This window comes from Orbicella franksi, chromosome 11 (assembly GCF_964199315.1).
Source record: "Orbicella franksi chromosome 11, jaOrbFran1.1, whole genome shotgun sequence".
Classification (NCBI taxonomy): Eukaryota; Metazoa; Cnidaria; class Anthozoa; order Scleractinia; family Merulinidae; genus Orbicella; species Orbicella franksi.
This window is the reverse complement of record NC_138155.1, coordinates 8539709-8565109: the sequence shown is the minus strand read 5'-3', so window position 1 is coordinate 8565109 and position 25401 is coordinate 8539709. Positions and strand designations below refer to the sequence as shown.

General features: G+C 37.8%; 3 protein-coding genes and 1 pseudogene across 3 annotated transcripts in view; 2 read left to right on the top strand and 2 right to left on the bottom strand.

The window, feature by feature from the left end:
* The window catches only part of LOC145502054 (proprotein convertase subtilisin/kexin type 4-like), a 297387-nt gene that overhangs the window by 109097 nt on the left and 162889 nt on the right, over window positions 1-25401 (bottom strand). The gene's annotated exons all lie outside the window — the stretch shown is intronic.
* Window positions 1750-2805, top strand: LOC145503310 (calcium homeostasis modulator protein 6-like). Its single transcript, XM_081482793.1, has one exon. It carries the CDS (start codon window positions 1750-1752, stop codon window positions 2803-2805), a length of 1056 nt encoding a protein of 351 aa, XP_081338919.1.
* Window positions 14773-15835, top strand: LOC145502041 (calcium homeostasis modulator protein 5-like; annotated as a pseudogene).
* Window positions 16887-18313, bottom strand: LOC145503309 (uncharacterized). Its single transcript, XM_081482792.1, has 3 exons — window positions 18262-18313; window positions 17768-17905; window positions 16887-17575 (listed from the first exon to the last, which is right to left on the bottom strand). Exons 1-3 carry the CDS (start codon window positions 18311-18313, stop codon window positions 16887-16889), a joined length of 879 nt encoding a protein of 292 aa, XP_081338918.1.

Below are 25401 nucleotides of genomic sequence, written 5' to 3'. Positions count from 1 at the left end.
AAAAGAAATGTATGATACACTAAAACATATTTGCTGAAATTTGTTAGAGAATAAGTTGATAGAGAACAAGATCAAGCATTTTCCAATAATATAAAAATAAACTGAATTTCTTCTTTATCGCATGCCGAATAAATTAAGTAAATAAATGAAGCAACACACAGACTGTCACCGAGAAATCGATGAATCTATTAATCACAAAATGAAGGAAAATATAAGGTAAATCAGTAAATCAGTTATTGAGTTTTATTTTGTACAGAAAATTGGGTGGTCAGTTAGCACTGTCTTTTGCAGCAACAGAACTTCAAGTATCCATAACTGTATTATAATTAATACGAAACTCCACAAGTGACCCATAGATTTGACTTCATATTTGTATAAAAAAAAAAAAAAAAAAAAATCATTCAGTGGCTTCCATTCAATATAACACAGCGTCTCGGCTTCGTTAATTGACCTTAATGGGCTGACTATCATTTCTCGTCTACTTTCCCAGTTCGCAGTTTGTGTTCTTAGCTTTCTGCAAATATCAAGATCGATATATAGTTGTGCAGCGCGTAAATGTACGCGACATTGATTTCTTGTCAAAATTTATTAGGTTTAAAATGCTACGCATGAGTTCGCTTCATCACTCTCATTGGATCGAAACTTATGCTCGATATTTTAATCTACCAGCACGCGGTACGAAACCAAAGATAACAACTTTATTAATGTGTCGAAGTCGCTAGCATACAATATACACTACAAGACGATTTTCATATCTTGCTACACACAGTTTCCTCATGGCTTCAAGACCCGAGAGAATATTCGGTTTTCTCTCTAGGAATAAAGTCATTTAGCAGAGAAAGGACTTCCGATACGGTGAGATGAATTGAATGGAGAGTTGGGCCTTTATTCCCTGGCCGGATTCGACTTCCGATGAGCCAGATCGATTTAGAAAATGACGAATTCAGTGGCCCCGCGCGAATCATATCGATTCGTCGACATTTAATACCCCTTGTTTCAGTCTCAATAACGACGAAGGTCCATGCTGTCACTGTCTATGGCACTCGACTTCCGGAAGTTTACCCCTTTCATGCGTTAAGAACGATGAAGGTTAATTGATAACGCACAAATCGACTTCCGGTGAGTGAATTCGTCAACTGCCTTAAAAAGAATCCACCAAGGTTGGGATGTCCGTTTAGACACAAAAAGCGAACCTTCGTGTTTCGAGGTTGTTTGAACGCTTTATTGACATATAATACCTAGCTGATTATCTATTACCTACTCTCGGTTTACAATTCATATTTTCCGTGGCAAGTTTTGCGGATCATTTCTATTGAGATGCATTGGAGAATGAACAACGCAATTGAAATAAATAAATAAATAAATAAATAAATAAATGAATTAATTAATTAATTAACAAAGAAAGAGAGATGAATTGAAGAGTGAATAATGCCAAATTTCCATAGTGAATGTGATTTCTCATATGAAGAAAATACAATAGTTTCTTAAACCCGCTTGAAGTGAAGGATCCATTTAATACTAGCTCCTTACGATTCGAGGACAAAATCTAATGTAAATTTTCCACTTCAAACTCAGATCGTTTGAGACTGAGCTTGTTATTTTTTTTCTTTATTTCCGATCTGTTTTGCTCTGTAAAAACCCCTACTATCGAGACCCAAAACTTCCGTTTGGAAATTCATCCTCCTTTATACTTCATAAGCTGCCATCGCTCGTATTTCCGTCATAAGTTTGCTGTTCAGCCGTCGAAACATGAACGCCTTACTTTCAAGCGCAGCAGTGTTATTCAGAAACACCAAGCGATCCTTGTTGTATGGATCCATGACAGTTTTGACAATAGGCTTAGAAGAACTGATCCAAAGCGTTGTGTTCAACTGCCCTTGTGAAGGACACTTCCCTTATGGATTGGCATTTCTATGGGCACCGGCTTTGCTGCTGTTTCTCGCCGGGATCCTGGTGGACAGAGACTTATGGAAGCTGGCAAGAATCAAAAAGAAAAACATGACACAATCACCAGGCCGTCGGTATCTAAAAGCATTTCTTGCTACGCCGTATATTTTCATAAACGCAGGTATTGCCCCCGTGGCGTGGCTCGTAATATCCTTTCTACAACAGCAGTATTACACTTGCGCTTATTTCGGTCCTCCTTTCGACGGTGAGGCTGTAGTGGACAATGCAACTGATAAATGCCATGGTGCTCCAGACGTCCGCTCAAGAGAGGTCGAGGAAAGTTACAAAACCCAGAGTCAACTAATGGGCTGGTCTCTGATGCTGATGGCGGTGTGCATTCTCTTCACCTCTATCTGCATTCGTCGATGTCTTCGAAAAAGAAAGGAACTGAAAATGCCGAGTTTGGAATACTATCTCTACATCGAGGCCGAGACGGCAATAAAAGAGTTCCACACTATGGCTAAAGAGTGTGCAAAGCAAAACGCCAAAGAGAACGTAGAGAACTCATTTCAGAACGCAAAGATTAAAAGGTTTGATGCTCGCATTCAAACGGTGGCAAATGATGTTGTCCAAAGATACGGGATGTACTTTGTAATACCATCACCCGAGAGTCCCGCAGTCAGAGCAGCAGAAACCAACCGACCGGATAGTCTAACACTTCAACTTCCACACTGCGGGTTTGAAGAAACTGATGGTCGACCAATTGCAAAGAACAATCGAGCTATAACTCCCAGTGGTTTAGTACAGGGTGTACGTTTGTTGGAGACAAACCCAGTTCCCTGTGACTACCACTACGCGAGACAAGCAGTTTCGAAAGTTAAACTTCATCGACAAAACGCCGTGATTGAGATGGTTTGAAAGTGGACATCTCTTGAGGCATAGATTAAGAAATAACCGAATGTACTATAGTCCCCTTAAACCCTATCCTATATAAGTAACTCTACAGAGCAAACGATGGAAAATTATATCTCGTAATATTTAACAATGATTGCACTACATTTAATTCATTGCAGTTTTGGTTGCCATAAAGGCTCACAAAATCCCTAATTATATACTTCACTGATCAATCATCTGTCAGCCCCTAATTATCATCAATTAAATTAACATATAAATAAACGCTTACAGATGAATAAATGGTTCCTTAAAGGCGACTTCTAAGGCCCTGTGTACACGTATCCGGATATTTTTTAATCCGCAACTTTTACTTTTTTTCTGTCCACACGCATCCGATGGTATCCGGATTCACTCTTGAGAAACTAGGCCTACATGTTGTGCCGCCATATTGCTTTATTGTTCGGAAAGAGACTGGACGCGATTTTGTCACGCCATCGGATTCGAAAATATCTGGATTCACCGTCCACACGTTATTGGATTCGTTGCAGATTTTTTTTTTTTTTCCACTCTGGGGAGCGTATTCAAAAATTTTCGGATTCGCCGGATTCGCGTGGACGGAAGACGTATCCGGAAAGAAAAAGTTGCGGATTCAAAAATATCCGGATAACTGTTGACGGGGCGTTGGTGATTATTACCGAGTAGCGATTCTACTTTACTGCTGGACATTTTAACGATATCGCTCATTGTCGTTTCTCGGATTTTTTTTTCTTACATGAATCTAAAGAAAACTAAGGAATCGCGGAAATTTAGCTCGATACGCTCATGTTGACAAAAACCAAGGAAAACCAATTGAGGATTCATAATTCAAAACAAAGATACTACTTTCCTAAAACTCATTCTTATTATTGCTATTTGACTAACCATGTCAGAGGTAGCTATAGCCACTTGGCTGGTGTACTTCGGGTTTGGAAGATCTAGATGAAATCCAGAGAATGAACACAACAAATTTGAGACTAAGACAAGCGTCTACAAGCGTGCGTGAGCGAGGTTTGTTTTATTCGGCTGCAACAAGTATCTCATATAATATTTACCACTTAATGAGACAACCAGCTAGGAGCGAGCCGTCAAACCAAGGGACGCTTGTCCTGGTAAATTTACTCAGGATCCCAAAATTAAATTAATTTAAGATATAACTAATTATAAATCCTTATTCTGTTTGAGTGACAAGTATTGCTTTTCGACATGGATCTATGTTATACTCATGTGTGACCAACTATACGAAAGTTAAAAAATTAAAGAAAATTAATAGTCAACTTACAAAAAGGCATTTTCTTCTATAGGCTCTTTTACGTCTTTATAATATCATATCCATTATTGCTTTATCCGGCGGTAACGAAGGCCCCGTCTACACTGCAGAAATTGGAAAACTCAACGATAATCGGTCATTTCGATTGGTTGATGAAGGAAATTCGGGCAGGGAAATAATAATATTAATAATACATAATACATAATGCATAATGCATAATGCATAATGCATAATGCATAATGCATAATGCATAATGCATAATGCATAATGCATAATGCATAATGCATAATGCATAATGCATAATGCATAATGCATAATGCATAATGCATAATGCATAATGCATAATGCATAATGCATAATGCATAATGCATAATGCATAATGCATAATGCATAATGCATAATGCATAATGCATAATGCATAATGCATAATGCATAATGCATAATGCATAATGCATAATGCATAATGCATAATGCATAATGCATAATGCATAATGCATAATGCATAATGCATAATGCATAATGCATAATGCATAATGCATAATGCATAATGCATAATGCATAATGCATAATGCATAATGCATAATGCATAATGCATAATGCATAATGCATAATGCATAATGCATAATGCATAATGCATAATGCATAATGCATAATACATAATACATAATACATAATACATAATACATAATACAACCATATGAGGAAGTAGCAGATCCCATTAAAATAGTGCTCAATACACATATAGTGTAGAGCTGAGTATATGAGTAATAACGAAGAGGCAAGATTTGCTGTTACTCCGAGTTTCGTGCTTACGCACTCATCAGACAGTATTTAATGATAAGCATTCCTATCAACTAGATATATATACACGGTATTAAACAATAGGCTAATTGCTGGACTAGTTGCATTACAATAAGTGATAGTTATACTGGAAAACAATAGGTGTGAAGACAGAAATTACGGGGACGAGTATAAACTGCGTGGGTGCAGTACAATATAAAGAAAGTGTCAAGCGTTCTTCAAGTAGAATTTGTTCTCGTGCCGGCATTTAGAAATAAGTTCTGATCTTTTGTTTAGTAGATTGTCGTTGCTATGTTTGATAATCATTAGTTTTTCTGTGAGGCAGAGGTCGCATCGTTTGGAAATGTTGTTGTAGGGTCTTGCACGGCTAATAATTGACCATTTGATGTTGAAGTCTTGTTTTTTGTCGTGTAGTTGCCAGATGTATTTAGAAAGCTCGGTGCTGTTGATGTGTTTTCTGTGCTTAAATGTGGATTTGTGCTGCGAGAATCTCTGTTTGAATGTTCCTTCTGTCAGTCCAATGTAGTTCTTGGTTGTGTTGTTAGTTGTAACTTGTGCGTTGTAGATTACACTGGAAGTCAGGCATTTGTTGTCTAGCGGGCATTGGTCTTTTTTGCGGCAGTTGCATTGCTCTCCGGTGATTGCGTTGGCGTTGTTGTCGGCGTTTGTTATTTTCATGTTGTGTTTGTTGATTACTGTTTTCATGTTGTCCATGCAACTGTAGCTGACTTTGACGTTGTTTTTGTTGAAGAGGCTGTGGTATTTATGTTGGTTCGGAAAGTGCTTAGATATGAGCTTCAGGAATGTTCTACCGATGTTTGTCTTTACGTTTTTACTAAATGGAGGGTTGTACCATATAATGTTTCTTTGTCTGTTGCGTCGGGGGCGTGTTGGTTGATTGTCTTCGTTGTAAATTAGTGTTTCAGAGTATCCGCTGGCTTTCAAAGCAGTTTCGTAGATTGGTTTGGCCTTGTTGAATTCGTGTTCGTTGCATGAGTTGGCGGAAATACGGCGATTGATGGATGCTGGAAGTTGCTTTATTATGTTAGGTGGGTGGTTAGACTTTGTGTTGATGTACTGCGGCTCGTCGTTAGGCTTTCTGTAGGGGCAGTAGGTACCTTTTGTAAGATCGAAGGTGACGTCCAGGTAGTTAACAATTTTCATGTTAGTCTGTATGGTAATGTTAAGTCCATATGTCTTGAAGCGTCTTGTTATGTCCTTCCTTGTACGGTCTGCTTGAGGTCCGGAGATGTTTTTGAAGATGGCAAGTCCGTCGTCTCTGTAAAGCCCGATGTTGTCTATCCCGTATATGTTACACAGGTCGTCGAGAATGAATAAGCCTACGAGCTCGCATACTTCGGCTCCGTCGAAGCTGCCCATAGTAACGTCAAAAGAACTGTTGTTTTTCTTGATCCAGGCGGTGTTACTGTCAAAGAGAAGGGATTTTCTTGAATGCATAATAATATCGATGTCGCGGTCCGTAATGGAAGTGAATTGTTTGGCGAAGTTGATTGCGTCTGTAAGAAGTTTCTCAGTAATGGAAGGGTAGAAGTTCTCAATGTCAAATACGGCGAAGGTATGTTGATCTTTGTGTTGTATAGAGGAGAACCAGTTGATGACGGATGATGAGTTTTTCCATTGGTTAAGGCCAGTCTTCTGTCTCACAGTCGTGTTAATGTTCGCGAGGATTTCTTTACTGATACGTCCAATCTCACTTTTTGCAGGGTTAATGAGTCTACATGTAGGTTTGTTCTGGAAGTTGTCTTTATGGTCTTTGAGTGTTATAAAAGCCTGTCGTTCAGCCATGCGTTCCGCGCGGTCGTCAATGTTCAGATTAGTAGCAATGACTTGAGCTTCTTTGTTAATAGCAGTAATCGTATTAGAATTTGCTTTCTTGTACGTCGATGTGATATTGTCCTTGAGAAGCTTGTCGTGCGAAGCTTTGTCTACTTCGTAGTAGTTGGTTGTTTTGTCAGCAGGTATGAATGTTTTTGTGGAGTTGTTTATTTTCCTAATGTCTTCTTGTCCGGACCTCAAGCAGACCGTACAAGGAAGGACATAACAAGACGCTTCAAGACATATGGACTTAACATTACCATACAGACTAACATGAAAATTGTTAACTACCTGGACGTCACCTTCGATCTTACAAAAGGTACCTACTGCCCCTACAGAAAGCCTAACGACGAGCCGCAGTACATCAACACAAAGTCTAACCACCCACCTAACATAATAAAGCAACTTCCAGCATCCATCAATCGCCGTATTTCCGCCAACTCATGCAACGAACACGAATTCAACAAGGCCAAACCAATCTACGAAACTGCTTTGAAAGCCAGCGGATACTCTGAAACACTAATTTACAACGAAGACAATCAACCAACACGCCCCCGACGCAACAGACAAAGAAACATTATATGGTACAACCCTCCATTTAGTAAAAACGTAAAGACAAACATCGGTAGAACATTCCTGAAGCTCATATTTAAGCACTTTCCGAACCAACATAAATACCACAGCCTCTTCAACAAAAACAACGTCAAAGTCAGCTACAGTTGCATGGACAACATGAAAACAGTAATCAACAAACACAACATGAAAATAACAAACGCCGACAACAACGCCAACGCAATCACCGGAGAGCAATGCAACTGCCGCAAAAAAGACCAATGCCCGCTAGACAACAAATGCCTGACTTCCAGTGTAATCTACAACGCACAAGTTACAACTAACAACACAACCAAGAACTACATTGGACTGACAGAAGGAACATTCAAACAGAGATTCTCGCAGCACAAATCCACATTTAAGCACAGAAAACACATCAACAGCACCGAGCTTTCTAAATACATCTGGCAACTACACGACAAAAAACAAGACTTCAACATCAAATGGTCAATTATTAGCCGTGCAAGACCCTACAACAACATTTCCAAACGATGCGACCTCTGCCTCACAGAAAAACTAATGATTATCAAACATAGCAACGACAATCTACTAAACAAAAGATCAGAACTTATTTCTAAATGCCGGCACGAGAACAAATTCTACTTGAAGAACGCTTGACACTTTCTTTATATTGTACTGCACCCACGCAGTTTATACTCGTCCCCGTAATTTCTGTCTTCACACCTATTGTTTTCCAGTATAACTATCACTTATTGTAATGCAACTAGTCCAGCAATTAGCCTATTGTTTAATACCGTGTATATATATCTAGTTGATAGGAATGCTTATCATTAAATACTGTCTGATGAGTGCGTAAGCACGAAACTCGGAGTAACAGCAAATCTTGCCTCTTCGTTATTACTCATAATACATAATACATAATATTTTAAGAGGAGGCCTCCAATCACCATAAGGTGGTTTTCAGGAGGGTCCTCTGACATTATCAGCCTAATGTCATCGGTTTTGAAAAACATAGAATTCAAAATGTTTTCTGTCACACTAAAGCAAAGCTGGCGTTTTCGACTCCTCAAGTTTACAAGGCCGTTTTCTAAAAGCTTCATTTTGGTGACGGATTAGTGTGGATGGAAGGCGTAGCCGTAGAAAATAATGCTCCGTTTTTAAATTCCTCCAGCGTATTGTGGACGGGGACTAATCGTTCAACCTAAAGAGGAGCAGAACTTACATTCAATTACACTTAATTGACTACGGGTCTGTTTAGAAGGAGAGAGGGTTACCCTAGCAAGCGGGTTAACCCTACCTGGAGGGCAAAAGATAGCCCGGGTTTACAAGCAAAATTTTACAGCTAGCACGCACATAGGGTAACCCGCCTACCCGGGTAACCCTAGCTACCCTGTAAGCACGATCGACGAAGAAAAAGAGGAGGAAATGTTTGAGTGTTAGGATAACCCGCTTGCTAGGGTTACCCTCTCTTCTTGTAAACAGGCCCTAACATACTTAGTTTACCTTTTTGAACTATTCATTTTCTTCGTTTAAAAAGAAAGTCAACACCTTTTAAATCAAGGATTATTAGTATTATGTATGCTACTCATTTTGAATTATAAATGCGCTGTTTTGCAATACTGTAACTATGTCCCAATGTATCTTTTAGCGGCTCTGTCTAATTTTTTTCCATTTTCCATCACGGCAAAACCACAAAACTAATAATAATAATAATAATAATAATAATAATAATAATAACAATAATAATAATGATGATGATGATGATTATGATGATGATAATAATGATGATGATAATAATAGTAGTAGTAATAAAATAATAAAAGATTGTATATGATCTTCTAGGCAGGAGAGGAAAGGGTTGAAGGTCCTGTGGTAATTGCGTCCTGATACCTCCGCAGACGCCATTTTGGATCCGCCATATGGTATTTTTTTTCCTTTTTGAAAAGCGTAGTAAGAGCACCAAAAATGACTCCTAACTAACCCGAATCATCATAATGTTTAATGATAGCTACAAGAAAGTTTACTTTTGTTAATGAAATAAAGAAAATTCCAAATCGGGAAAAAATATGACTGTCAATGTTTGGTTGCCATAGAAACGTCAACCTCCAAGTACATTTACTTATCATACCAAATTGTTCTAGTAGGAGTAGGACAACATAGGCCAGGTTAGTTTAATACAGATGTAGCCGATTAGGTTGGAAAGACAAAATACAAAAGAATTAATTTTAAAGAGTTAGAAGAGAGTATGGATTGCGATACCAAAACGTCTAAGAGAGCTCCCGACCCCACCACCACAACAACAACAAATTAAAGGTAAACTTTATTCCGGTCTAATTGATATGATGATTGTATTGATTTTCCAAAATCTTTGCAACCTTAAGAATGTAGAAATGCTAGGTCATGAAACATGGTTGTCATCTTGCCTCAACTTGATAAAAAAGATTAATAGCTAAATGTTACTCTCTTTAAGTCATGTATTCTTTAAGCTATTTCGCTGAGTAAATTATATATAAAGAAACATGTTTTTTTTTTCTCTCTGTTGTTTGTTTGTCTGTTTTTTTTTCTTTTTTTGTGATTAAGTAATTATCCTGATAATAACCGATCCACCTAAATTGGTCCAATGCTACCGCCGGTCAGCGCACAATTGTATTAATTTTCTCTGGTGTTTGTGTGCGACTGCGTAAAGCAAACAAGCACACCTTACTGACGCCAATTTTTATTAATAATATATTTTTTAACCTGCTTTAATTTGAGCCAATGACAATGTTTTATTGACATGTTACTGAAGAAAATTATAACTTCCGTTGGCCAAACACGCCAGCGGATACATCCGAATCGATTGAATAGAAATGTTGAAGCTGAATTGGATTAGAATTTTAAATTAGATTAAATTTATTTTATCTCATTATTATTATTTTTTTGATACCCTCTTTCTTTCAAATAACACAGGACTGTGGTTCAATAATTCAGCGCATTGTATCATACTAAACTATATTACATTGAACTACATTACACTACATTAAAAGTAAATTACACTTGCTAAATCATGACATGCTGTGTTACAGTTTTACTTTGTACTGTCCTCTTGTTTTTTTTTTTCTCCTTTGCATTGACAGTAACTTTATAGCATTAAATTAAAATAGTAACAAATAATTACACATAGGCATACGCACTCAAAAAAACATAATAAAATAAGTAAATAAATAAATAAATAAATAAATAAATAATAGAAAATAAAGTGGCCGACAAAATCCATGCGACATTCGCGCTACTTATGATAGGAAGCCGGGTTGGATGCAATACCGTCTAAAATACAACGGTTTTCCCGTATTCTGATTGGCTATATTTTCTATGGAATGGTATAAATATACACATGTTCTTAACTAACGAACAAAAATACTCCCATGTGGATTAATCACGTTTTTCGAGTTATTTTCCTGGCTTGATCCACATGGATCATGGACGGGCCAACGATTCTTAGTACAGCCATCAAAATGGTAGAAAGTGCCAGTTGCTATGAATCTCTCGGCGCAATTGTAAGCATGCGAGGCTCTTCGTAAAGACACGTGCCAGTTACTTTTCCTACCACCGCGCAGAAAGCATTTCTTTCACGCCAATAAATCAAACTGCCAACTAACGAATTGCAAACCCACCAGTCGTAGCAATGACATTAATAAAATAATTGTTTCAGTGTTTATCCCAGCACTTTTCATTTTTTAAACCTCAGAATAAAAACCTAATTTCTCTTTGGAAATTTCTCTGAAATGGGATAAAATGTTTCCAAAAACCATTTTCAGTCGTAATTATGTGTAACTTATTAAAATAATCTATTATTTCTAAAATTTAAATTATGCATAGAACTTAAAACCTATCTACCGTTTTCAATATGTTTATATGGACCATCATCACTGAAGAATACAAGTCAGCAGAAACGAGGCAGTTAGAGGATACCCATTAGTAGAGTCAGAACTTTGAGCTGGACTCTCGAGTTAGGATTTTGAATCCGGCACTCGAGTCGGCATCTCGAGTGTGGATTTCGAGCTGTGATCGACTAGTTTACACTTCGACTTACTTTTGGTTACCTTTCACTCCCGTTTGCTCGTGGTTAGCTTTAATTCTGGTCTGCTTACGGTTAGCTGCTTGCCTGTGGTACCTTTTCACCATGGTTTGCTTACGGTTGGTTTTTACTGCTGTTCTTCTGGTTAGTCTTTAATCTAGTATTAGTAGGCGAGAAGAGTTGTACGCAAATGCTAAAGAGCGATTTTTTTCGTGGCAAGTTTCTTGAGTACATATCTCCATATATCGTCTTAATCGTAATTCTCTTTCAGAAACTAAAGAATCAAAAATTCGCTTAGTGTACCTAACAGTCTAAGTCTAAACAAGAGTGATCATCGCCGTTATGTACTTTATTTGTTACTACCAGCTCTGAATATATTTTAAAAAAACCTGGAAAAAAATTCAGCCCTGCACGGGATATGAGCTCATATCGGTGCAGTGCTCTGCAAACTGAGCTATCAAGCCAATTGGGCGTTGGTCTCATTGTGAGTTCGTAATATATATACCCCTATAGCTAGATGTTGAAAAATGCAAGTGGATATATAAAAGATCATACATTTGAACTGCGAAGGATATTAAATGATCATCACCGTCATGTACAAAGTTTAAGACTGCTGTGATACCGATACAGTGCTCTACCAACTGAGCTATCAAGCTAACTGGGAGCTGGTATGTTGTGAGTTCGTGTTATACCTGTTTAATCCTGATTTCCTCGTTAAATAGTTCTCCGCAGTTCAAAGATGCCGGACTGGATTAGAATTGGGTATGATAACTAAGTTAAGCCTTCTTGAATAGCACAGACCAACACACTTCTATTATAAATTCTCCGAATGCTGACAAACTGACTGACTGACTGACTGACTCAGTAAATGGCTGACTGATTAACGGACTGACTGAGCAAGCGACCGACCAAATAAGCAGCACCAACCAACCTTTCAACAGACCTACGACTGACTGGCTGATTGACTGACTGACTGACTACTGACTGACTGACTGACTATTGACCGACTGACGGACTGACGACTACTGACTGACTGACTATTGACTGACTGACTGACTGACTATTGACTGACTGACTGACTGACTGACTATTGACTGACTGACTGACTGGCTGAATAGCTGACTGGCCGGCTGGCTGCCTGAGTGACTGACTGACTGACTGATTGATCGAGACACTTACTAACCCGCTCAAAGAACAAACGCATTAAAACTCGATGAAACCTTCGACAATATGGGCCATATTCATATAAAATTTTCTTTTCCTATCCGTGAGGCAAACTGGTTGTATCGCAGGACCAATGCCGTAGCAAATATAATCTCGGACTATTTTACCATTACTAGTTTTTTGCCTTTCTTTATATATATTTCAAAAATGGAACATTTGTCTAATTTAACCCTTTGGGGTATCGCTTGCAGAGATTAGAGAGCAAAGGAGTTCCTCGTCCTAGACGAAAAAAATATAAAACTAATACGGCGAAAAATATATTGTATGGATTAGTTGTAAATAAAGTAAGTATGTTTGGTTTGATATTAATTAAAACAACAACAACAACAACCACAAAAAAGAAAAAAAGAAAGAAAAAACAAACAAACAAACAACAACAACAAAAAAAAAACACAAGAACAGCTAAGTGTGGCCATTAGCAGCCATCAAGAATGAGGCGGTTGAGCTAATCGCGAAATTCAATCCATTGAAAGAAAATAGTTTGGGGTAAAAAAATATATGATACAACAACTAAATTTGCCTATATTTGTTAGAGAATAAGTTGATACAGAATAAGATCAAGCATTTTCCAATAATTTAGAAATAAATTAATTTTCTTTTCACATGCCGAATGAATTAAATAAATGAAGCAACACACCTAGAAATCGATCAATCTATAAATCACAAAAATAAGGAAAAATACAAGGTAAATAAGTAAATCAGTTATTGAATATATATTTTGTGCAGAAAATTGGGTGGTTAGTTAGCACTGCCTTTTAAAGCAACAGAACTTTAAGAATCCAAAACTGCATTACAATTATTACCAAAATCCACAGGTGACCCCTAGATTTGACTTCATATTTGCATAAAAAGCATTCGATGGCTCAAATCACGCATTTCATTCAATGTAACACTACAGCGTCTCGTTTTCGTTAATGGGGTCTTAATGGGCTAGCTAACACTCCTCGTTTACTTTCCCAGTTTGCAGTTTGTGTTCTTATTCTGCAAATAGAAAGATCGATAATAGTGCAGTGTCAAAATGTGTGCAGCATTGATTTCTTGTCAAAAGTTACTGTGTTTAAAATGCTACGCTTGAGTTCGCTTCATCACTCTAACAAGATCGAAACTTATGCTTGATATTTTAATCAAGCTGCACGCGGAACGAAACCAAAGAAATCCGTCATAATCCATCCGACATTTTAAAACACGATTTTCAGGATCTTACTATACACAGATCCCTCCATGGCTTCAAGACCCGAGAGGAATATTCGTTATTCTCTCCGGAAATAAGATCATTCAACAGAGAAGGGACCTCCGGTGAGATGGATTGAATGGCGAGTCGGCTCGACCCTTTAAAATTCGACTTCCGGTGAGACCGATCGACTTAGCAAATGACGCGCACAGTGGACCCAGGCGAATCATATCGATTTGTCAACATTTTGCTCTCACTGTCTATGCCACTGGACTTCCGGTAGTTTACTCCTTTCATGCTTTGAGAACGGCGAACAAATCGACTTCCGGTAAGTGAATTCGTCAACTGCCTTAAAAAGAATTCACTAAGATTGGGTGTATTAGATAAGGATGTCCTTATAGAAACTGAAAGCGACCCTTGTGTTTCGAGGTTATTTACACGGTTAATTGACATGTAATTCTTAATTGACATGTAATCCCTAATTGATTTTCTATTATCTACTCTCGGTTTCTGAAATTGTTATTTTCCGTGATAGCTATTACGGATCATTTCTACTGAGGTGCGTTGAAGAATGAGGAATGTAAAATTTTCACAATGAATTTGATGATGTATATGAAGAATATATAACGTGTTATGATAAATGCGCTAACAATTCATTCTGTAATGGTTCCTTTACGATTCGAAGCCGATATCTGGTATATAGTTTCCGCTTTAAACTAACATCGCTTTTTTTTCTTTTTTTTTAATTTGTGTCTTTATTTATTTGTTTGTTTATTTATTTTTGTTTTTGCATAGATACATAGATATTAAAGCCGATGACATGTGGCTTTGAAGACATTATTAAATTGTTCTTGTTTTTCTCCGAGCTTCTTATTTTGATCTTTATTTCCGGTCTGTTTTGCTCTGTAAAAACCCCTACTATCGAGACCTAAAACTTCCGTTTCGAATTGCATCCTTATGCATCCTTCATAAGCTACCGTCGTTCTTATTTCCATCATAAGTTTGCTGTTCAGCCGCTGCAACATGAACGCCTTACTTTCAAGCGCAGTAGTGTTATTCAGAAACACCAAGCGATCCTTGTTGTATGGATCCATGGCAGTTTTGACAATAGGCTTAGAAGAGCTGATCCAAAGCGTTGTGTTCAGCTGCCCGTGTGAAGGACACTTCCCTTCTGGATTGGCATTTCTATGGGCACCGGCTTTGCTGCTGTTTCTCGCCGGGATCCTGGTAGACAGAGACTTATGGAAGCTGGCAAGAATCAAAAAGAAAAACATGACACAATCTCCCGGCCGTCGATATCTGAAAGCATTTCTAGCTACGCCTTATATTTTCATAAACGCAGGTATTGCCCCCGTGGCGTGGCTCGTGATATCGTTTCTACAACAGCAGTATTACACATGCGCTTATTTTGGTCCTCCTCTCGACAGTGAGGTTGCAGTGGGCAATCAGCAACGGATAAATGCCATGGTGCTCCGGACTTCCGCTCAAGAGAGCTCGAGGAAAGTTACAGAACCCAGAGTCAACTAATGGGCTGGTCTCTGATGCTGATGGCAGTGTGCATTCTCTTCACCTCTATCTGCATTCGTCGATGTCTTCGAAAAAGAAAGGAACTTAAAATGCCGAGTTTGGAATACTATCTCTACATGGAGGCCGAGACGGCATTAAAAGAGTTCCACACTATAGCTAAAGAGTGTGCAAAGCAAAACGCCAAAGACAACGTAGAGAAGTCATGTCAGAACGCAAACATCCAAAGGTTTGATGCTCGCATTCAAACGGTGGCAAATGATGTCGTCAAAAAATACGGGATGTACTTTGTGATACCATCACCCGAGAGTCCCGCAGTCAGAGCAACAGAAACCGTCCGACCGGATAGTCTACCACTTCCACCCCCACACTGCGGGTTTGAAGTAACCGATGGTCCACCAATTGCAAAGAACAATGGAGTTGTAAGTCCCAGTCGCTCATTGCAAGATGTTCAGATTTCGGAGACAAACCCAGCTCCATGTGATATCCGCTACGCGAGGCAAGCAGTTCCGAAAGTTACACTTCATCGACAAAACGCTGTGATTGAAACAGTCTGAAAGTAGAAAACACTTCAGTTGCGGATTAAGACATAAGTGAATGTAATAGTTTCCCGTAATCCTATCTTATATAAGTGACTCTACATAGCAAAAAAAAATTACTATATCTTTCGGTTTAGTAATTACCATGTTTGCACAATAGTTTTATTGCATTTTTGGTTTCCATAAATGCACACCAGAAGTACTAAATTTTATACTTTACTGATCAAGCTTCTATAACCCTCCAATTTTCATAGATTAAATTAAGATATAAACGATTGGAGATAAAGAAGTATTACATGACTTTTAGTGATTACACCTTACCGCAGGACATTTTAACGATATCAGGTCATTTTCGCCTTTTTCGTTAGCGAGGTTTGGTTTTGATTGTGCAAAGATTCTCTAAAATAAAAATTACCACTGAATGAGACAATCACACTTTGAATGCAAGTTCTGTTCCTCTTTAGGTTGAACTTAGGCCCCGTTCACTCTACGCCGGAGAAATTTGAAAAGGCAGCTTTATGTTCTTCTTAAGAAATAAAAAACGTATACCGTGTTTCTATCGAGTTATAGAAACACAAGTGGAAGTTTGGGAGAACGAGAAATGCCTGGGAACACGAGCCGCAGGCGAGTGTTTCCACAGCTTTTTCGACATTTTGAAAAATGAGCTTTTCGAAAACGATGACACTAACGTTGATAATTTTATTTCCTTGCCCAAGTTTAATTGTTTGATCCGGAGTAAATTTACCAGTACTATTTGGAACATTCATTCTCTTTGTGTAAAGAGAAAATCAAAACACCTTTATACCAACGATCATTAGTTTAATGCATGTTCGTCATTTTGGGTAAAATGTTGTTTTGCAATACAATATATATTTTTGTTCTGGTTAATCTATTTTTATTCTAGATCTCCTTCACGGCAAAAGCACAAAGTCAATAAGTCAAGATTCTTCTTATTTTGTTTTTCTCTTTGTCATTATCTACTGCTTTGATCATAGCTAGAATTGGTAGTCGCGCTTCATATCAAACTCTTCCATTTGATTTGGCTTGCAAGTGAGTATATTTCTATTATGTAGTTTAAGAACCGTCTGTACCAAGTAAACTGCTAGGTTTTCGAATGAAAATGTTCCCGTGTAGATTAACAACGTTTTTCACATGATTTCCCTGGTTTCTTCCGCAAGGATCATGTGTGGGCCAGTTATCTCTGGTGTAACCGTCAAAATAGTAGTACATGCTATCCGTCGTCTTAAATTTCGGTCCATAATTACCCGGAGCGACAAACCTGGAAGGAGTAGGTCTATACTTGCACGTTTCAGTGACCTGCTTAACAATTTGACAGTTTACAGTCCCGCTCTTCCAATCAACCAAGCTTCCGTTTCCTGGATCACACCTCAACCAGTTGTTTATGTTGCTTTTGATGAGGACCTGTCTGCCAAATTGTTTCCACAGCGAGAACTCCATGGCGTTGTAGTCTGTTTCGTTCAACGGAGGAGTTATTGAGATTGATGCATCCACTTCAGGTTTTACTGGCCAATTTGGTCTTGGTGTGATTGCGTTTGACTTATCTTTAAAGCGATTGTAATTCTTGAAAGTATAGCTCCACACTAGAGTCCAGCCTCCTCCATCAGTTTCCATGTCACAGTAGGCCTTGAACGCGTTGAACTGGGAACCACCATCGGGGTCAATCCAATAAACTCCCGAGGGAATATGTGGTGATTGTTTGAGGAGGGTCTGGCACGAAGGAACTGTCGATGATTGAGTGGCACCTACATAAAGCGCTACGTAATTAGCCCTATGTAAATTTAATTATTATTATTATTATTATTATTATTATTACTGATTAGCATTATCATTATCATTGTCATTGTCATTGTCATTGTCATTGTCATTGTCATTGTCATTGTCATTGTCATTGTCATTGTTATTGTTATTATTATTATTACAAAGAGCAGTTTTACCTGTTCTAAATCGTTTTCCTTGCTTCAATTCGGATCGGACGGGGTTGACGTCAAAATTATTTGCCGTAGAATCTATAATTTTGGTAACTTCCAATTTTCGAATGGGAAATTTCAAAACAGGATAGGCAAACAAGATAACTGGAAAACGAGAACAACTAATATTGTTTTCATGATCTCTTGGTCAAAATTGTTGTTATTAAAGGGGCACTTATCAAGAACAATACTTCGAAAAGTCGAAAATTAAAGACATAACAACACTCTTTAAGGATAAGTAAGGTTCGATAAGAATTTTATGATAGGCTGGTCACACGCAAGTTTTGCAGACGTTTTCAAATGCTATCGTTATGTGGTGGAAACGCTTATACCAAAAGATTATCAAGGTAAGAGAGTGAGTTCTCCATATAGGCCTTCTACCCAAGGTAATCCCTGTTAAGTTATTTTTAGACATGGTACTTAGTTCTTCCGACAATGTTACTTGCGCGATGTGGACGTACAGCCAAAGCGACTTTCTTGAAACCACCTGAGACGAAATGGCCGGAACGTCATTTTATATGTTTTGATTTCCTTTCATAGCACAGATGTTTCTTGCACTCTCAACCGTCTTTTTGTTCGGCCGGGCTTTCGTTTGTTTTGTGCTCGTTTGGCTGTTCATTATTTGACCGTTTGCTCGATATTAGGGAGTTTCATTAAGCAAACTTTAACGGTAACGGCAACGAGTACTGTGTAAGCGCGTTATAATCCTTTGTTCATTTCTTTGCCGTTGTTTACAAAAGGTAACAAAACAAGAACGTGCAATCACCAAACACTGCATGTTAGAGAGAACGTGAACTATACGACGGCCAATTTTTAAAATTTCTTTTTCTAAGTTGACGCTGTCTTACATATTCTGTTTGGGATATTTCTGACAGTATAGACCAACTGAATCAATCTAAATTTTCGCGAGATTCGTTGGTTCAATATTTAGTCGTTTTTTAAGCAACGTTGTCTTTGGCGTTGTTGCCGTTGCTGCTTAAACTGCTTTTTGCCACTTGGGAAGCGAGTGCCTGCCTACACTTTCGACCATCTGTTTGTTCGGTTGCCTAGCTTGCGTTTGGACGATTGTTTGCATTGCTTTGCACTCATTTGTGAAAACACTTCTCTGCCGTTCATTTAGTTGTTATTGTTTGTACAGGGGACATCCGTCACTTATTTGAAATCCTGTTAAAGTTTCGAAATGCATTAAAACATACCGAGAGCCGAAGCTCCCTTGCTTGTAATCAAAATGTCATTGAAGAAGACATCCCAACAGCGTTGGAGGTTTTCCTTTGCTTTGAAACGAAACGAAACGAAACGACATAAACAGATCCTCCACGAAAACATCCACGTAAAGCGCGAGTAATATCCGCGGAAGAACTGGGTACAATGTCTAAAAATAACTTACCTTGGATATAACGCCTATATGGGGGATTCACTCTTGTACCTAGATAACCTCTTGCTAATGCAAAGTCATAATTTAGCCACTGCTTTGACCAAAAATATGGCAAATTGTGAAACATTGTTGAAGATGGTACAAGCACTGTTTCGTCATATAGACTTTTGCTAGTGAAATCAACATAAGTCATTAAAAAGGACAAAAGAAAGAAAATGCCCTTACCTAGTGATGTAGAGGCCTTCGAAATGACAACCTAAAATGAGTAGGAAATGAGAAAATCAATTCCGAATAAAGAGACTCAGACCAGAGGTGAATATAAGGATTGGACATTCTGATTGGTCGAAAAGCTTGTTATATGACGCTATATTAATTCACCTCACGAGAGCTTGGTTACTAAGCTCGCCATCTTTGCCATAAACGTGGCGGACAGTTGCTGAATGAAGTTTTCATTGATTTGGAAGACATCACTCCAAGTCCAAGATATTTGAAAGGATGGAAAATTTTCAAATTGACTGCTGTCGCCCTTGGACCAAAAATCGTTTCAAGAACTCGTATTCAAGGCTTTTAAGAATCGTAAACGCAGTAGTTGCGTTGTTCGCCAGCGGGTCAGATCGATTGACCGAAATTTATTTTCCTTCAAGCTAAAGCTACTCATTTTTAGGCGATGATGACAACTGTACATGAAGTCAACAACGATAAAACAAAGGTACCGGATGAATTTATTTTTCGTAGTGTTTCGCTCGCTCGTTTGTTTTACTGCCGAACTCGATGAGTAAATTGGTTGACAATCAATGTACATGTAAGCTTATTATTAAAACTACGTTTGCATAGGTTAATGGACACGAACAATTGCGCCTGTGTTTTTATGTTTTAGTCCGTTGTTTCTCAGTCTTTAATATTCACCTCTGAAAGTTATACAAAAACACATTCGCCTCAGGCTCAAAAGCATTGGTGAATAATTGTTAAATATAATTAAACTAATTAGAGCTTAAATATCCTTTCGGTAGTGTTGCCATCATTACTAATAAAATATGAATTAATAGCTTAAGGCGTGTCTTTCAATCTTGCACTTATTGATTGGTATGTTTTGATAGACCTTGTTCCCCAATAAGAGTATATTCAGGTATACTGCAAAATGTCTGTTTCGTCCGGTGTACCATTAATTGAAACGATAATTCAGCTGGTGGTATAATCTAAGTTAAGGTCTCTAGCATGTTTTCTTCTTCGTGTTGTTTACTACTAAAAAGTAAAGGCAGACCAACTAATATGAGATCGAGGTCACAGGCCGGTGACTCGAACTCATGAAGAAAAAAAAAAAAAATCGACTTAGCGTCGGAGTAGTGCTTCAAAGTTTGATGCAGAAAGGGCCGTATTTTGCAGAACTGCATTTAAAAGTCTTTTAGTAAGACATTAGAAACCGTCCAAGCCAAACGCTGTTGAATAACAGGAATTACCTCGCAAAAAAAAAAAAAAAGTAATAATAATAAAATAAAATAAAATAAATAAAAAATAAAAAATAAAATATAGTTTTAGTTTTTCATCATGTTTGTTTTTGTCAGAATGCAACATATCATCTCCTCGACATAAATCGAGGGCTAGCCAACGTTCACTTTTACGCCAGGTTAATACATTCTGTTCGATAGCGCTCAAAAAAAAAAAAAAAAAAAAAACGATTCGATTTGCGTTTATTAGAAGTCTTAAAACTAGGACGATCTCGTCCTGTAGCTTAGAGTTCATGCAGTAACACTTAAATAACAAACCTTTTCCATATAAAAATATCCTTGTTGTTGTGAAATCCTATTTGCGTGCTGCTGTGTTTTTTCGTGTCCGAATAGGGAACAAGCTCTCTGACTTTGTTCGAAGTTTACGCTGTTGCACCCATCCTGCCTAGCACACTTCAGGGAACAGGATATTAGCGAGCCAACTGCTCCTTCCCAAATAGAATATCCACCATGTTGGAAAGAGTTTTCTTCAATTTTAAAGAAAACTTGATGTTCTTCAGCTTTAGTCGTTGTCGTTACTAACAAAATAATAGCGACAGTGGCTTGCAACATCTGCAAACAATATTTGAAAAAATAATAGTGAAAAAAAGAAAATAGATTGCAGCGGTCTTAAAACATACGAATTGAAGCGGAAAAAAAAAAGGGATCATTACAATCACTGAAATAAAGCAACAAACAACAGATTTAAGCTAAACATTGGCTTAAATACAGAGCGAAATGATGAGCCGACAAAAAAAACAAAACAAAAAACAAAACAAAACAAAACAAAAAACAAAAAACAAAAAACAAAAAAAAAGCTTATATTGTACCGGAGTAGGATTCAGTGCAATAAAGATACATAAGTCTTAGAAGCTTTAAGGAGATTCAAAACCTTCTTTTTTTATGTGAAGGAAACCATACCGTGTTTTTTTCACCCAATATTCATCAACAAATTACCTTTTTTTGGAATGTTATTATTATTTGATTGCTTCTGACTTACTGCCAGTTTCTTTATTTACAATACCTTATTTCATAAATCAAATAAATGTCAGCATTCAAGTGGAAACCGAGAGTTTTCAGATGGAGAAAATACGATTTTTATTTCCATGTTTATTTTTTCCCTTCTTTGATTTACTGTCTATTTACATTTGCTGAATGACTTCCTATAATAACAAACAGTGACTTCCGTCTTTGAAAGTAAGTTCAATAGCATTCTAGTGACTGAGAAAAAAAAAGTTCGTGAAACCGCGTATACTTGTCTAGACCTACCCCTGAAAATGTTGGCGGATCGTCACGATCCGAGACGAGTCGCCAAGTTGACGCGGATCGCGACGAGGCGAGACGGGTCGTGACGACCCGTCACAGCCGTGAAGCAAGCATGTACAGTATGATGAGTCTTCGTTCTAAGAAAGTGATGTTAAAAACATTTGTATTATCAGTGGAAGACGAAACCCGTAGACCACCAATGGGTAAACACAAATAAACAGGCGAACGAAGTGTGTAAATGTTCATCGCTCTATAAAAAAGTGAGGCCACAAACATCGTTTATGTGGGCGTAAAAAGGCAGAGGAATAACTCGAAAACCGCAAGGTTCATCTATCCCCCTGGCTCGACTTTAAAAACACATCTTTTGCCTAAGTTATTGTAATTTTCTTCGCAAATGTGCAGTAAGTGCCAAGAGTAAATAAAGCATTGTTGTACTAGAAGAATTTAATAAATACCGAGACGACTTGTTCAGTCCATTAGTGTTCGGTTTTTCACCCGGTTTCCCAGCGGAGCGCGGATTAAGGAACTTATGTTCTTTTGTGGTACAATCCACGCGGTGGCATATGTGTAGCCGTTAACCTGAGAATTTTGGGTGATTATTTGATCGCGTGGTGTTTCATATTTCAGTTCATTTTCGTAGTCTCTTTGTTTAGCGTCCAGTGATTTAAACTGGCGGGAGAGTGAAATATCGCTAAAGTGCTTTGTTCGTGAAATGATTCCTTTAATGCAAACTGTGGGTTGATTACGGACGCGAAAAGCGTAGGCGCCTGTTGTGTGGTAAAACTCCAGTTATTTGAATACACCGATTCCAGAAAAAACCGGAAGTTGCACCGAAACGAGGTTTAATAGCCCTCGCGGTAATTAAAGCAACATGGCGAACGAAGAAGAAAGGCCAATCTCTCTTCTGATGATATTTTCGGCGTCAGTGTGAGCGAAGAACGTTGAAAAATTGACACTCAGCCAATCAAAATTCTGGCTTAAAAGTCGCCGAATAAATCAAAGGGGCAAAATAAAGGAACTTTTAAAGGGCATGTTTTCCATCCTTCGATTGTCTCGATCTCCAATATGCGCAAAAACAACCTGTTCTCACCATTTTTATTGCCTAAAAGAACTTTGTTCATGGTCGGTTTAGGAAAAAGAATCTGAATGAAATGAAAATTGTAAAAGTTTTCGACCCTGACCCGAAGAATGCTTTACTAAAGCTACAGGAAGAGCTCGAAAGAACATACGGAAGTAAATTTAAAAATTGTGCCGGATATCGGGAATATTGCAACAAAACACTTTAAAAAATTTCCTACGGCTGATTCATTTTTCACTGACGACTTCAGTCTTCTCAAGTTAGAGAACATCCAATCTCTCTTCATAAATTAACAATCGGTGTTAGTGAATAAAGGGAAATCCTTTTAAAAGTTCAAAAGATGCTAATCAGAGTATCAAACAAGACCACGATCTCCTCGCCAAGAATGGTATAAGCAAGGGTTCGGTACAGTGACAGCATCATTGCGTTACAGGGTAGGACGCAATCACAAAGCTGATTCATCAGTCAAATCACCAATAAAATTATCAGTGACGTGTACTACAGTGTAACAAAGACTATCAGTCACATGCCATGAAAGATGGCCTAGAAAACTAGCAACTAGTAATGAACAAGTACACTGAAATAATGCATCAACAGGGATCGACGAAGGAGCAAGTAACAAAATGCTTTTTTTTTGTTCAAGAGAAAGGGGAAATTTTGGGGACCTCCCTAGGGTCCCCCAGCTGGACTGAGGTTACAGACCCAAGTAAGGGCAATCTCCATGAAATAATTTAAGCTAGGAATGTCATTGTTATGGATAGTGAGAACCTGAAAGATTGCCTTATAAAATCAATATGCAAAATGTTTGACACTGGTTTAAAAGTAAACAAGAGTCATATGAACTTCAGTTTATGATGTACAATGTACAACAACTACTCTTTGTTGTGAACAGACTTTGGAATGTCCTGGCTATAAATTGAAAGTAACGGCAAACTTTTAATGAGCAAAATGCCTTGGACATAGAATGGTGGAAGGAGATGCTAAAGAATATTGAACAATTTATGATAAATATATTATATGTGAATTGACTTACCTAATGCTTAGAGATGGCCTTACACGATGTGATTATTGCTAAAGCCAGAATAAATAATGTACATGAAAGGTCCAAAAAGTTTGTCCAGCATTTAATATGAGAGAATTCCGCTACTTCCAGTTTTTCTCTGGTGATGAATATTTGAATAAATATTTCAAAATAGTTCAAAACAATTGGGAATCTATAAGATCATACAATGTATGAAATTCTCAGTGAGGTCAAATTCAATTGCACTTTTATGTTGTTAGCAAAATTATACACCAGCTCTACCATGCGTCCTTCTATGTTACACCCTGTGCCAGAAAATAGAACATGAAGTCACATAATGCACAATTTCAGTACGGTGGAAATCACCAAATATTTAATTGCCACTGATGAACAATATCATGTACTCTGTTTAAAGTCACTACCAAATGACAAATAAACATCAGATAACTTTTTTCTGCCAGTTTACAAGCAAATAGCTCACTATCCAGGGTTGATTAACAACTCTACACAACCTTAGTGGAGTTACACCATCAAATACATGCCATCCATTTATTCTCCTAATAGCCATTTCAGCTTGTATTCTTACATTTGCAGTTCTGGTTCATGGTTGGAAAACAGTCTTCCTTAGAAAATTGGTATTAAAATTATAGTCAGTTCTGGTTTACTTGGTTGCATGCATAGAATGGATGAAGATTATAACCTTCCTGCTTGCCAGTACAAGCTGTCTATCAAATCTACGACATTAAGGAAAATTCCTACTAGGCCTTAAAATGTGTTGTCAGACTTATTCAGAGTAAAGTTCACTTTTGGATATCCAGGTCTTGGGTGTCTGACCTTTTATCTCTCTGCAGTCTATTCTGCACCTTATGTTTTCAAATTCAGCCTAGGAAAACTTCAGGTAAATAATTAATGGGCTGGCTCCCCAACATTAAGTACAGGAAATTGGCCCATGCGATAATTTATCTGACACTACTAGTTCTGAAACATTAGACCTAAAAGCCAGATCTTGCTGAAATATTAAGCGAGTAAAAAATATTCAAAATGCATCAATGGCTGTATTTAAATCACTAATGTCCTTCCACATTCAACATTGTTTTTGGGAAACTTTTTTTGTTTACCTCAGAGGCATGAAAACTGATTAATTCCTAAGTTGATTGAAGCTGATGGGTATTCATATGCCAGACTCAGATGCATCACATATTTAGCTCTACACAGAGATTCCTCATCAACTTTTGCCCAAGGGAAAGCCGAGGGTACGGCTCCCAGTTTCAAAAAGTGTACTCAGTTTAAAATCACTTGGCAAGAAGTGCTCGGAAAAACAACAATATTTCCTACCGAGGTAAACTAGACATCTCCCCTTTGCATAAGTATTTCCCA